The sequence below is a fragment of the Nycticebus coucang genome, chromosome 24 (genome assembly GCF_027406575.1).
Source record: "Nycticebus coucang isolate mNycCou1 chromosome 24, mNycCou1.pri, whole genome shotgun sequence".
Lineage (NCBI taxonomy): Eukaryota > Metazoa > Chordata > Mammalia > Primates > Lorisidae > Nycticebus > Nycticebus coucang.
Genome location: NC_069803.1, coordinates 11,354,572 through 11,369,829, shown reverse-complemented (window position 1 = coordinate 11,369,829; position 15,258 = coordinate 11,354,572). Strand labels below are relative to the sequence as shown.

General features: G+C 38.9%; 1 protein-coding gene across 4 annotated transcripts in view; it reads left to right on the top strand.

The window, feature by feature from the left end:
* The window catches only part of WRN (WRN RecQ like helicase), a 148,550-nt gene extending 140,599 nt beyond the window's left edge, over positions 1 to 7,951 (top strand). For 3 of the 4 annotated variants that reach the window (XM_053578458.1, XM_053578457.1, XM_053578460.1), the window contains 3 exons: positions 2,183 to 2,394; positions 4,758 to 4,892; positions 7,558 to 7,951. In XM_053578458.1, coding sequence (XP_053434433.1) covers positions 2,183 to 2,394; positions 4,758 to 4,892; positions 7,558 to 7,677 — 467 coding nt within the window. In that variant the 3' untranslated portion in view covers positions 7,678 to 7,951. The remainder of the gene's footprint in view (positions 1 to 2,182; positions 2,395 to 4,757; positions 4,893 to 7,557) is intronic. The other variant, XM_053578459.1, reaches the window with a different exon arrangement.
* Positions 7,952 to 15,258: the final 7,307 nt, after the last annotated feature.

The window sequence follows — 15,258 nt, the reverse complement described above, 5'->3', positions numbered from 1 at the left end:
TTAAATTTAGTTTTGAATTCATTAGAATTGCTTAAATTTAAGAATTCAGTTCATCAGTCACACCAACACCCTTCCCCCCCTTTTTTTGTGCCAGAGTCTTACTCTGTCATACTCAGTAGAGTGCCATGGCATCATCATAGCTCATAGCAACCCCAACTCTTAGGCTTAAGAGATCTTGCTGCCTCAGCCTCCTGAGTTGCTAACACTACAGACACTCACCACAACACCCGGCTGATTCTTTTTTCTACTTTTATTAGAGATGGGGTCTTGCTCTTGCTCAGGCTGGTCTGTTCTGGGGGGGGTCTTGCTCTTGGCTGGTCTGTTCTGGGGGGGTCTCTCTCTTGCTGAGGCTGGTCTTGAACTTACGAGTTCGGCAATCCACTGGCCCAGGCCTCCCAAAGTGGTAGGATTGGGTGGCGCCTGTGGCTCAGTGAGCAGGGTGCCGGCCCCATATACCGAGGGTGGCGGGTTCAAGCCCAGCCCCGGCCAAACTGCAACCAAAAAATAGCCGGGCATTGTGGCGGGTGCCTGTAGTCCCAGCTGCTTGGGAGGCTGAGGCAAGAGAATCGCGTAAGCCCAAGAGTTAGAGGTTGCTGTGAGCCGTGTGACACCACGGCACTCTACCCGAGGGCGGTACAGTGAGACTCTGTCTCTACAAAAAAAAACAACAAAAAAACAAAGTGGTAGGATTACAGGTGTGAGCCACGGCTCCTCGCTCACACTGTCATCACACTATCCTGTTTCAAATACCAAGTAGCAACATGTGGTTAGTGGTTACTGTGTTGTACAGCACAGTTCCAGAGGTAGTTTGGCAGTTTCAAAATATAAGTGTGTCCAAATGTGACACATATAAATGTGTCAACTAGCAATCCCACTTCCAGGAATCTAAAAGTATGGAAAGATATATGTAATATGTGTATGATACTGTTCATCAGAACACTTTTTTTCAAAGAAAAAGTGAAAACAAATGTAAGTGAAGTCCAATTAAATTCTGATACATACAAAAAACATTCCTCAGGCATTAACAAATGATTAAGTAGAAAATAGGTGGATTTTCAGTGGCATTAGGATGGTGTAATGCCCAAAGGACAAATGAAATTTAGCTTAGTGACGGTCCTGACTTGGTTAAGCGTAAATGTAATCTTATCCTCTCCATGACTTCGCTTTGCACCAATCTTAACATTTTAAAATTTAATTAGATAACCCAATGACCTAGTTTCCATTAGCTGTGTAATCCTCTTTTCCTTTTCTTTCTTTTTTTTTTAGCTGCAGTATTTATGGGAAGTCCTGGAGTAACCTCTTTGAAAGAAAGGAGAATATAAATATGAAAACTGTAATAATTTAAAGAACACCTGTTCAGGGTGGCATTTGAAAATACTTGGTTTCTGATTGCTAATTTGAATTGGGTTTCAGAAATGTTTGGTATCTTTAGTAAAGGACATGAAGGTGCGTGAGCAGGGTCTGAGCTGCTGAGGTTTGCCTTACTCCGGCAGTGCAGAGTTGGAAGGATACCTGTAGGAGATTGACACATCATTTGTAGAAGTGTGAAGAGATGGACACACTCTTAATTTCTTTGTAACTTAAACTCATTTAAAATTCTTTGATTCCAAAAATAAGACATTTTTCCCAGACACTTCATCTTGTTTATGTGCATTTTAAATAATTGGTTTCTTTTGTTATGTAATAATAACCATTGAGAAGATCCTTTTCATTAGAATCTTATTTAACAAGTATGATTAGCTTCTATTTTAAGAATAAGTTATGTTTACACTTGATCTTAGCTAGAAGGCTGAGAAGCAATAAGAATAAATTATTCAAGAAAAAATTAATTTGTAATTGATTCTTGGAATTTGAAGCTGTTTCCTTTAGAAACATATCTGTGAATGGTTTTTTTTTTGATTCTCAAGACAGCCCACAAAAGACAGCTTGAAACATATTTTATGCAGAGTCAGTAATAATGACCCGACTTTGGGTTTTGGAGGTGATAGGAAGATTAGTGTGGGGTGGGGTGGGGGTGGGGTGGGGGTGGAGTTTTAAGTCTATTTCCATTCTGTAGGGCGTTTGAAAGAGAAAAATTTTCTTTGGCAATCTTCCTCCTTCCTTTCTATCCAGTTCCAGCTTATAGGTTTTTTAAAATATTTTCTGTAATTTTTTTTTAAATTGAGTTTTTCATCTTTTACAGATATGAATAAATTTAAATTAATTAGGATGTTTGTTCCTGAAAACATTGACACGTACCTTATCCACATGGCAGTTGAGGTCTTTAAAAACAACTGTGACAGCAGATTGTTATGCCAACCTTCATGTGATTCCAACAAAAAAAGATGCTTCCCCAACTCTGAAGAGGGCTGGTCAAGTTCTAAGAGAAGCAAAGAAGTAAGCACTAATACCAAGGTGTTAATCATGCACTGTTTGTTCAATTTGCATATTCTCATATTAGAATTCTATATTTTTTTAACTGTTACTAAACTTTTTTTTTTAGACATTGTTTTAATCAGATATTAGCCTTTTTGTTTTCTCCCTATTGAAATAATATCAGATGCCAACAAGAAAGTGGTGAAGGGGGGTGTGGGTTTTGAGGGGATGGGTGCTGAGAAATTCTAACCAGGCAGTGATATGGAAAAAAAGTATGATATTCCCATTTAGGGGAACAAGGGAGTGTATTGGGTCTGGGAGGTAGATTCGGAGGTGAATGAGCCATCCAAAGCCTCTTTTATTTATCAGCCTCCCTATATAGAAGCTACTGTGATTACTACGATCTTTTGGATGCCGTTTCAGAATCTTTCATTCGTTAACATTCATCTTCTCTGCTGACCTGAGTTGCATACCTTAGTCTATTCATTTTATAATCATGAGGCTTCTGATAAAGCATGATGTCATTAGATCAAGTTTTTTATTTGTCGATGCGTGGTTATGTTTACATCTATTGTGTTCGGTCAGTCAGGTGTTTGTTTAATAGAGAATTACGTGTTGGCTTTAGTAGATCTGATTATTGAATAGATACATATATACATAGATACACAGTGGGTTCTTTAAATAGGTAGGTTTTTTTGTATCTTCATAAAGTTTTCTTAAATTACAGTTTAAAATCCTGTCTATTTCAAGGCAGTTTTTAAACTTCACTCCTGTAGTCTTTAGCATTTTGTTCCATTGTTTTGTTTTCTTCTTCAGGAACTTCTGCTGTCAAGTCCACGTTCTCTTTTATTAGTCTTTCACTTGCTTTATTAATTTTTGTCCCTTCTCCTGAATTGTGTTTCTTCATTTCTCTTTAAATTTTTTTCTTCCTTTTCACCATGTATTTTTTCCAGACCTAATGTGTGTTGTATTTATTACTGTGTTTCTTGTAATTGAATATTCACTGCTATAATTTTTTAAAATTTCTTTTATTTCTGATTCTTTCCTGAGTTTTTCCCTTCTTGAGTTTTTCTGATTTTAATTTATAAAGTTCTTTTGTGTTTTAGATAATTTTCTTAATGTTTTCCAGCTCATTTCAAAAGGTTACAGTTTTATTCTGTGTCTAAGCAAGTCTTTCTGGTGTCTGACATTTGACCTTGATAGATTTCCGTTGCTCATTTTCATGTGGAATTAGTTTTCGTGTATGTTCAAGGGAAAGCATAGTTGAGGATGGCTTTCCTAGTTTCACATCTCTCTCATTTTTTTGTTTTTAAACGAGGCAGCGTCTTGCTCTGTTGTACAGACTGGAGAAGCTATGGCTTCAGCATAGCTCACAGTAACCTCAAATTCCTGCTTAAGCAGCCTTCCTGCCTCAGTCTCCCAAGTAGCTGGGACTACAGGGCGGACACCACTGCACCCAGATAATTTGTCTGTTTTTAGTAGAGACAGGTTCTTGCTTGTCCTCAGGTTGGTCTTCAACTCCTGACCCCAGTGATCCTCCTATTTTTTCTTTCCAGGGTACTAGGATACGGATGGGAGCCACCCTGTCCGCCTTGTTTTTGTTTAGTGCTCAAAATGTGCACACATGGTTTCTGAGACATGCCCACCACGTTTGTCTGGGCTTTCCCTCCCCTTTGCTTCTGTCATAGCCATCCTGCTTGATGATGATTGAACCCCAGCAGTTTCTCCTGAGTGTGGGGCCTTCTCCTGAAGGCAGCGTTGGCTGGTCTCAGAGTTCACAGGAGCGACTATTGTGGACTTCTTGTGGTCACATGCCGTTGGGTCGGAGACAAGCACTCCCGTTTTCAGATGCTGCCGTCAGATTACTTTAGCCTGCTTTTCCCTGTATGCCTGAGGGCTACTTTGGGTTCTCCAGCTCAGACCTCCCTGCTTGCCTTTGCTTTCCCAGTACAAATGCAGTTCTGGGCAGGTCTGGATGGCTGCTTGTGGTTTCTCCTTACATGTACGTAGTTTGAGTTTCCTGAGGATACCTTCAAATTCAGTTTGTTTTGTAAGAAATTTTGTTTTTTTCTATGTGCTGCTACCACCAGGTTCCCAGTGCCCCCTCCTCTTTTTTTTACTTTTTTCCTTTTATTGATTGCATAAGAGATAGAGTATATGGTATTTCCTGCCTTGCCACTGCATTTGGTTATAAATTAAAATATATAGCATTATTTACAGGCTTTTAAAAGATACTCATAAGAATGCTTTATGTGTAATATTATGAGCACTATTGTTAAAATTTGGCACTTTGGAATAATAAGAATTGTAAGCCTTGCTTTTTTAGGCTTTTTTTTTTTTTGTATTTATGACTAAGCAAATAGTGCATGATATAACTTCTGCTTTCCATAAAAATGTTAAAGGTTGATGGAAAACAACCTGAAAATTTTTCACTGAAAGATGAAAGTCACAACAGTTCCCTAAGACCAACAACTTCTTGGAATGAGCCATTGAAAGATTCAGAAATAGAAGATTTAGTTGCAGATTCTCATTTACAGGTAAAATTGATTTAAGAAAATAAGTTTTCATGACAAATACATCAGGATTGATCAATGTTTAGATTTACTTCGTTATAGATGAAATTGTGAAAGTGTGCATGTATAATCAGAAAATGAATTGATGTTTTCTATTTGCAACTTAGTGGTAATAAATGGTAATAGAATTTGGAGTATCAGAAAAGTATAAAGAGCACCTTTAGGTTCTGTATAATTACTGGGAATTTTAGTCTTCTACTGATGAAGGGTATAGGTTCCGAAGGCATTGTTTCTGTTACGAGACTTAGACCTCATAACAAAGTCTCTTTAGATACTTATAGTTGAGACTCATAAGACATACTGAAAACTGCACATGGTGGTTCATGCGTATAATCCTACCACTCTGGGACACCAGGGTGGGAGAATTGTTTGAGTTCAGGAATTTGAGACCAGCCTGAGCAAAGCTGAGACTGTTCCTTGCTCTTTGGCTGGGCATGTGTAGTCCCCGCTACTTGGAGGCTGGGGCAGGAGGATTGTTTGAGCTTAGGAGTTTGAGTCTGCAGTGAGTTACAGTGATAACCACTGCACTCTAGCCAGGGCAACAGAGCAAGACTCTGTTTCCATTAAAAGAGAAAAAGACACAAAGTAAGTAAGCATTTTCCCCATTTCTCAATGAAATCATTATGTTGATTATATTTTATAGAAATATTAAGGAAGCTAAAAGACTTTAAATGATAATAGCTACCAATTAATGAGTATCAAGAGTAAATCAGGGTGTGTTATATTTTACAATATATCCTTACTTAACTCCAAATAATTTAGTGATGTTTTATACTATTGTATTAATCCCATATTCTGTGTGAAGAAATCGAAGCTTAAATAACATGTATAAAGTCACGTATTTAGCAAGTGGCTCAATTAGAATTCAAACCTAGTTCTGTCTGGTTTTAAAATCTTTGCTTACTCCATGATATTAGGCTACAATAAGACTGAGAATTTTTCTGCTGCTTTATTATTACTGCTCAGTATCTTTTTTTTTTTTTTTTTTTTTTTGCAGTTTCTTGGCCGGGGCTGGGTTTTGAACCCCACAGCTCCGGCATATGGGGCTGGTGCCCTACTCCTTGAGCCACAGGCGCCGCCCCACTGCTCAGTATCTTGCTCTGTCTTACTCTTTGGCCTCGTCATCACCTTGGTTCTTCCCTGTACATGTACTCAGGGGTTCAGACTCTTAATTGTAAGCAACTGTAGTTGTCAAAGGCTACAAGGGATTTTGATATTAAGATCTTTTTTGAAGAATAAATACATGCATTTCTGGGCCTATCACTATCGAAACACTTTTTCTCTATGCGTTATCTCTCTAATACTTATTTCTACGTCAAACATGATAGGTTCGTAGGTGTACATAAATCTCATTCTTCAGACTTTTTTTCCTCCCTGCTTGGAAATGGATACCCAGGAACAAAATTGCTATCTTAGCCAGTTTTTTCTTTTAACTTTTGCTGATGTGTGGAGAGCCCTTTTTTTCTACACTGGATTTCTTTAAGCTGGAAGAGCTAACAGTTTGTACCTTTTTTAAATATAAATTTTTATCGTCTTCAGCCAGCTGAAGATATTTTGCCTTTTTCCTACCCTTGACTATTTCAAAACCATTTTTAAAGATAGATAACATAATAAAACTTAGCAATCAGTTGATAAACAATATATACATACAGTCTTCATTCTTGAGACAGAATAAATTATAGTTTTGTCTTTTAGGCTAACAGATGCATTATGACTTAGATGAGGCCACCTTATCATAAAGTCCTTCAGATATGTCTAGTATCCAAATCTGCTGGATTCCAAGGTGTATTCATGGTAGAATGATTCCTCTGGCGTATTATATGGAGGATCTGGTATTCAAACTGAGATAACACGAATTTATGGCATTTTAGGTTTATGAAACACTTAACTACTTAATAGTTGTTTTTTTTTTTTTCTTGTGCATATGGTATAGTACATAGTACACAAACATTGCCTTTTTGTTCTTAAGTTCTTTTCCCCCCAGGGACTAACCTTTTTGGTACATGAACTGTTAAAATTGTGTGCGGAGTACTGTGCGTGTGTGTGTGTGTCTTTTTCTCTGGGTGTCAACAGATTCTTAAAGGAGTCTGTGAGACAAGATTTATTTTTTTTTTTTCATTTATTCAGTGAATGTTTTTTGAGTGTTTGTGTCTCAGCCACTCTGCAAAGTACCGGTGATGATTGGACCACTCTTCTGTCTACTGCTGTGGACATTAGCAGTTATAATTTTCTTCACATGCCTCATGTATTAATAACTGTGTGTGTGTATGCCCAGGCAGATGCCTTCCTTAGAACAATAGATTCACCATTTGGTCAACTCAAAGCAAATATACCATGGGACATAATCTGAATTAAGGTCTAATTTTTTATTCACTGAGTATCTATACTTGAGTGTCTAAGATGGGCTGGCAAGTAACTACTGTCTGAAGAAATGATGCAGTGATTTTGTCTCTCTTATATTTATTTACTTTTTGACCCAGAAGTAAATTCTATAGATATTACTATTTTGTTTTGTTTTGTTTGGTGGAGGAAGAAAGGGTGAGCATATATTCAGTAATCTATGTTGCTTTTTTGCAGTTGTTACATATTCTCAATATTGCTGATAATTTCTTCTTCCTGTTTCCTATAGACTTCATCTGAAACCTCAAAGAGAAAATTACCTGAGTGGTTTGCTAAGGGAAATGCAACCTTAGCTAATACCAGCACGAAATCAATGGACAGAACAAAGAAGAAAGGCCTTTTTAGTTAAGTTGGCGATTGCCAGAACAATTATGTGTCTTACTCTATTATAAGAGGAGAAGTGTATTCATTTCTGAAGAATGAGGACCTATATTTCAGCTTAAAAATTATTCTGATCACAATGTAAAACTCACCTATTCATTGAGGCACTGGCATCTTAAATCGGCCTTCTGCAGTTCACATAAAGGATTTGGGTCTTCTGAGGGCCTAAGTGAGAATATCAAAACAGAATATTAAATTAGATTTGCCTTAAGATTGCCTTGAGAAACTGTTATTGTGCTGTTTCTAATCTCTATTTATAATATTACAATAGTATATTACCAAAATTCTATCTTATAAATGGAAGAAAGCATAGTTATTTTACAAATTGTCTTCACTGTCTTTGGAAGAAGCTTTTATATGCATTATTAAATGGTATGTATAAGTTGAGCAGAGCACTAAAATGAAACAACATTTTGAGTTCCTTGTAAATAGGGAAAAAGAAAGTAAAAAGGTACCAATTGTACTAGGCAGCTATGCACTTTGTATTTTATAAAAGATTTCTATTTTTCAAATAATAAAACAATGTCTTTCATACTGAACATTATAAAGAGATACATATGTATATATATGTTAACATTCATTTACTTGAGTACCTTTATTTTTTGATGTCAGAATATGATTAGAATATTCCTCATAAGACTTAAATATTTAAATTTAAAACCCATACTCTGCTACAGAATTGAGTAAACTTTTATACAGAATTTGGGTTTTGATTAACTTTGAGCAATTCACCTTTCCAAAGCCTTTGGTTGACTTTTTTTTTTATAAATAAAAATAACTGTTGTTGATAAAGAAGAAATATGTTTGTTGTGGAAAACCTAGAAAATCTAGAGAAGAGGAAAAATGAAAATAAAAATCACCAGTGGGACAATCACCCTGTTACGTGTCCTGCCAGACTTGTTTTCTTGGTTTATTACATGAATAATGGATGAAGTAATTTTCACTGTAAAACATTCAAACTGTACTTTAAATAGAAAAGTTTCCTATGGTCTCGTTTCCACGTCCCATCACCAGAAGGCAGCTCCTGTTACATGTGTGGCCTATGCCTCAGTTGTCCTGCGTTTACACACCTGTGTGTGTCTGTGCACACATGGTGGTTCCGTGTGCTGACGTGGTGAGTACCCACAAAGTGCTTTTGCTGCACACGGAAGTATGATGGTTGTTTCCAGGGAAAGCACTTGTTTGTTCAACGTGAGAATTGAAGTAGCTGCTTTTTATCAGAGAATACCATTCTCACTGCAAAGAGTAGCTGATAGAAAACTGTGGTTGGTCATTTACTGTTGAATGGTGACATTTTTTCAAAATTTGTTGAAGTTGGCCTCTCACTTCAAGGAAAATAACTGATGCTGTTTGTTACCAGTGATAAAATTTAAGATTTCTCCCAAAACCTATAATTTTGGAAAACTTGTGTCCTTCACTGGTTGCTTATAGCTTCCCTCAACATAAAGACTTTTCCAATGAGATGGGTAGTAATTTACAAATGTCATTTTTTGATATTATATAAGAATAACAATTTTTGCCTGAATTTAGAACAGTGGTTCTCAATCTTCCTAATGCTGCATCCCTTTAATACAGTTACTGTGGGTTGCGACCCACAGGTTGAGATTTGATTGAGAAGATTTGTGCAACTCAGTAAATCTGTAATTTCTGCATAACTAGCACATGCTGCTACAAAATCATGAATGAGCGAAAGATCTGTCCAGTGTACAAGATGGACCAATGGATTTTAATGTGGCAGAGTATGAGAAAGTTCAATGATGGTTTCAGACCATACCCTGCAACTTTAAGGAACTACCACTTGTCCAGTTTGGGCGTAATTTCAAAGGAGCACGTCCACCATTATCTGAAAAGGCTGTTGAAATGCTCCTCCCTTTTCCAACTACGTGCCTGTGGGGAGTCAGATTCTTCTCATATACTTCAGCCAAAACAGACTGAACGCAGGAGCAAATCTGAGAATCCAGCCACTTCTGTTAAGCAGGACAATAAGGAGATTTGAAAAATGTAAAACAATACCACTGTTTTATTCCTTTTTTGAAAATAGTTACTTAAAAAAATAAAGTATATTTTTAAACTATAATAGTTATTTATGTTTATAAAAGCATGTAATGGATTTACTAGTACCTTCTCTCTCTCTTTCTCTCTCCCTCTCCCCCCACCATCTCTGGTAGTCTGCTAGTTTTTATTTTTAGTAGAGATGGGGTCTTGTTCTTGCTCAGGTTACTCTTGAACTCCTGAGCTCAGGCGATCCACCTGCTTTGGCTTCCAGAGTGCTAGGTGTGAGCCACTACACCTGGCCACTGCGATTTTTAAATAAATATTTTTAAAATTTCTCAGTTTTAATTCCTCCACCACTTTTTAAAGACACAGATCTTGTCTGTCACCTAGGCCGTAGTGCAATGACACAATCATAGCTCACTGTAGCCTCCAAGTCCTGGGCTCAAGCGATCCTCCTGCCTCAGTCCCCCAGATGGTAGTATAGCTTTGTGCCACTATGCTCTGCTAATTTTTCTTATTTTTTGTGGAGGCAGAGTCTCACTATGTTGTCCAGGCTGATGGGGAACTCCTGCCCTTAAGCAGTCCTCCTGCATTGGCCTCCCAATGTGCTGGAATTTCCGGCACGAGCTACTGTACCTGGCCTCCGTCTTAATTTCTAAAATGGTAAATATTGATAGTTGTAACCCACATTAACAAAAGCTCTTTGGAGTCCTCAGTGATTCTTAAGAATGTAAAAGGGTCCTGGGCGGCGCCTGTGGCTCAGTGAGTAGGGCGCTGGCCCCATATGCCGAGGGTGGCGGGTTCAAACCCAGCCCCGGCCAAACTGCAACAAAAAATAGCCGGGTGTTGTGGTGGGCGCCTGTAGTCCCAGCTGCTTGGGAGACTGAGGCAAGAGAATCGCGTAAGCCTGAGAGTTAGAGGTTGCTGTGAGCCGTGTGACGCCACGGCACTCTACCCGAGGGCGGTACAGTGAGACTCTGTCTCTACAAAAAAAAAAAAAAGAATGTTAAAGGGTCCTGAGACCTAGAGGTTGAGAACTGCTGCTGTACTATTTTGTTACAGAGAGATAGCATGAATTGTGTATCTGACTTCATATTGTTGGACATTAAAGTTGCTTCTAATTTTTCTATTTTTAAACAGCACTGCTATAAACATTTCTGTTTCTCTTGTTTTTTATTTTAAATGAAGTAAATTCCCACTATTTTGGCCAGGCTAGAGTGCTTTCAAGTAGCTGGAACTACAGGTACACGCCACAGCACTTGACTATTTTAAACATTCTTTAAATATAGTCTTATGTCAGATACATAGCAAAATGTTACCAGACGAAGCGGGTCCAGCCGCCTGTCACTGTCAGCCAATATGCAGAGATGGGGATAGGTCCACTAGACTTCATCAGAAAGGCCACCAATTCTGGAGAACAGTGAGAGTAGACTCTTCAAGACTGTTCTGTTCTTCCATTTCCAAACTCGCAGTTCCATACATCAAAGTTTCAAAGAAAAAATCACAAATAATCTTTATCTTAAACAACAATTAACCCATGAGCCATAATAAGTAATACTCAGCATAGTCCATGACCCCAGACAACACTCCAGTTCAAAAGTTAATCTCCTAAACCAGTCCCCCTGAACTACTCAAGACGGCATCTTTGTGGTGGGAGCTAAATTTGCAAAACAGTAAGAATGGGAGATGGGCTGAAGGTCACAAGGACCTAAATTGACCAGACCAGCTGTGTCTTGTTGGCCCTCGCCTGACTGCTCCATCTTATTTTCACTACGTGTGCTTTCACACGGAAGGAGAGGGAGAATTATTTTTGTTGTTGTTTATCTGTTATCATCTGTAGTGGACTTTATACCTTCCCAGCATAAATTCTCTCTTTCTCCATTTCCTGTGGCTCTTGATTTTTGTCGGGGTTGGTTCCAAGGAGAATAATGTCAACCAGGATACAGGATTGGCACCTATAACCTCATCTAAGCTAGCTGCTGGCAACGCACAGCGTTTGGATCTGGGGTGGGCCTGTGACCTGCTGAACCACTAGGTCCATGCCTTTTCCTGAAGTCAGCCCTACCTTTGAATATTTCGTATATGTGTGGGGCATTAATTTAACCTTTACTTATGTTAAACCTGTTTGAATGAAGAGGTTTTTGGTTTTAACTTCCAGTTTTGTTCTGTAGTCACAACATTACAGTGATGTGATTGACAGAAGACAAAGTTCTTTTGGACAAGGATGTGGAATCTCAAAGATAGGGACACAAAGTAGAAGGTAAGGCAGCATGTTCTCAGAGAGAGGCACAAGCTCCCTAGATCTTCAAGTTCTCCACGAATTCTTGTATCTTCCTGGTTTTCCTCCCCTCACTCCCTTTCACCGGAGTGTTTTGAAGGCTGTCTGTACCTACCTATCACCAGATGCAAATAACCAGTGAAAACCAAGCTTGGCACAACACAAGTATTTACTGCTTGAGTAGAAGAACTGAAGGTTCAGTCCCCCGGTATAGCAGTTCTTGCAGTCCCAGGCCTGAAGTTTGCCTCGGATTCATTCTTAAAAGCAGCGAGTTTCTTTTAGGGTACTGTATTGATGCCATAATATCTCTTCCAGGAAGTATTGCTTTCTCTTCTGTATTATTTGTCATTTGACCATAGAATTGTGAAGGAGGAGCCGATGAAATGGACTTAAAGTGGTTTTAGAGCGAGTTAGATGTTTCGCTGTCTTAGGGAGACGGAAATGCAAAACCACCACTACGGTGAAGGTTTGGTGCAATCTTGATGGGGGCTGCCGACTTTACCAGCCTCAGCTAGCAGAGAGGGTAAGCAAGATTTTGGTTAGGAGGGCAAGCCAAGAATCATTTGAAATAACATTTATTTCCTTACTGGATAAATTTGTTTAAATCTTGGGAAAATGTAGAAAAAATAGAAGGTAGAGCAAATTAAACCTTTCATAGTGGTATTTTAGGATTAAGGAATGATACGCACATTTGATATTTCAGCATTTGTAATGCCTGAGATAATTTATCTTATTCAAGTAACAGATTCCTCTTGTGACTCCAATATAAAGTATATCATTAAAAAATTGTATATGCTTGTGATTTTTAAGTACAAATACTACCAAGTTCAAAACATGATTGCAATATTTAGTATGAATTTTTAACTTTGTTATTTCTTAGAAGTATTATCAACAAATTTCACTTTTGCTAAGGTTACTGTAATTATTAACTAATAGTAATTTATTGAACCCAGAGAGTTAAGTATTTTTCAGAAAAATTAGTAAAATATTGGCCTCATATCCAATTTCATTTTATTTTATTGTTATTTTGGAGACAGAGTCTCACTATGTTGCCCTGGTTTGAGTGCCGTGGTGTTGTTTTAGCTCACAGCAACCTCAAACTCATGGGCTCAAGTGATCCTCATGCCTCAGCTTTCCAAGTAGCTGGGTCTACAGGCACCTGCCACAACGCTAGTTTTTCTATTTGTGGAGACGGGGTCTCTCTTTGCTTAGGCTAGTCTTGAACTCCTGAGCTCAGGCAATCTGCCCACTTTGGCCTCCTAGAGTTCTAGGATTATAGGTGTGAACCACCATGTCTGGACCCAACTGCACTTTCTATATCAATTTTTAAATACTTTGAGAAGTACTTCTGTCTTTGTTGAATAAGCATTTGTGTTTGTAATATATATGACTCAGACCTTCATAAAGGATGGAATGAGTAGAAAAAATTGCAACATGCACCCCACTCTTAAGAGGGAAAGACTGAGTGAAGAACCATGTTTTAAAAATCTCAAAAAATATTTTCCTACAGGAAACAAAACATTTAGTTTATATAATAAGATATAAGAAAATATCAACTGTGTGAAAGACAAAAAAGGACATCATATGAAAGGCCCATAGTAATGGCTATCATAACTAATAATTTATAAAACATTTGCTGTGTGTTAGTTAAACAAGCATAACCTGAAGAGGTAGAATACCTCAGTCTCCCCTTACCCCTGTGGGATACATCCCAAGACTCCCAGTGGCCGGAAACTGAGGGTAGAACCAAACTCTGTGTTTTTCTGCTGCTTCATCACATCATACCTGTGATGAAGTTTAATTTACAAAGGACTCTGCTGGACGACAAAGGGATGATTCCATGTCCTGAGCAGGCTGGCGAGGGATGGGCCGAGATTCCATCACGACACTTGTAACAGCCCACAATTTGAAGGTAATGAATTATCTCTGGAATTTTCCATTTAATATTTTCAGGCTGTGGCAGGTAAGGTAAACCCTGGAAAAAGAAAGCACAGGTGAGGGTGGGGAAAATACTGTAATGCACCTGATCTATTTATGTGAGAACTATATAAAAATAAGAAAAGACATCTCAGTATGTCGTGAGGTTAGGGATTGAGTGAGACTTTCCTTATTTTTGTGAATTTTGACCAAACCTAAAATTGATAGTTAAAGGCATTAAGTGCCTCAAATTCTAAATTCAGAGCATTTCTGTCCATTAGTTATGATAGTGCCTTTTTACTGCCAGCTCTCCCCCACCCCGTACCTGTGGAAGAGGAGTCTTGGGTTACAAGAGCAAGCTTAGTTTACAAGAGGACAGTTTGTGGAGAGCCGCCAGCCTTTCATCCTCTCCAGTGTTTTTCGACCTTTTTTATCTCAGGGCACACTTGAACCTATAGTTAAGCTTCCACACCGCACTTAAATTATGTTGATCAAAGAAAAGAGTAAACAAAAGAATATATTTACTGTACTTTGAACTTCTTTTGAAAATAATTTAATTAATGATATTTAAAAATTTTTGCAGCACACTGGAGCTCCTCTCACAGCCACTGGTTGAAAATCACTGTTCCTGTCTTTCCCTGAGAGAGGTGGCTTTTCTTTCTTTCTTTCTTTTTTTTTTTTTTTTGTGGTTTTTGGCCGGGGCTGGGTTTGAAGGACCGGCGCCCTACTCCTTGAGCCACAGGGGCTGAGAGGTGGCTTTTCATTCCCATCCTTATTCTGAGAAGGTTGAAGGTGTTGGAACAGGGCACTGGGTTAAGGAGTGTGATTGTCTCTGAAAGCTTCTGACCTGAAGGTCCAGCGGGGTACCTGATGCCCTGGGGTGAGAGTGTGGTTGCCAAGGGGGCAGCCTGCCATCCACTGCATGTCACACAGGGGCGAAGGAGCTGGGTTTGAAGAGCTCCTCATGGAACCTCAGGAGGGGGTTTCTGACGGGCAAGGGAAACTCAGTAGCAAGACCATCCTTGGCAGGAGATTGGAGAGGGGGTTACCCATTGGGCCTTCTGAAGAACCAACTACTGTGCTCCAGAGTACTGGGCCAGTGTATGGATATCTGCCACGCGTCGGGTGCTGCCGGTCAGCCAGAGACCAGCTGCGGCCAGAAGAATGGCAGTGGCAGCGCTGCGTGATCAGCTGTGTCTTCCTGCTCTTCCTCCCCGCCCCCCATCCCAGCTCCAAAGGGTAAAGGCCATAGAAGAGGGAGGGGGCTTGAAAGAGACAACTGCAGCCATCAGTGTAGCATGACCTGGCTCAGAGGGGACAAGGGGAGAACGTTGAATCAGATTCACGATGAGACTTAGC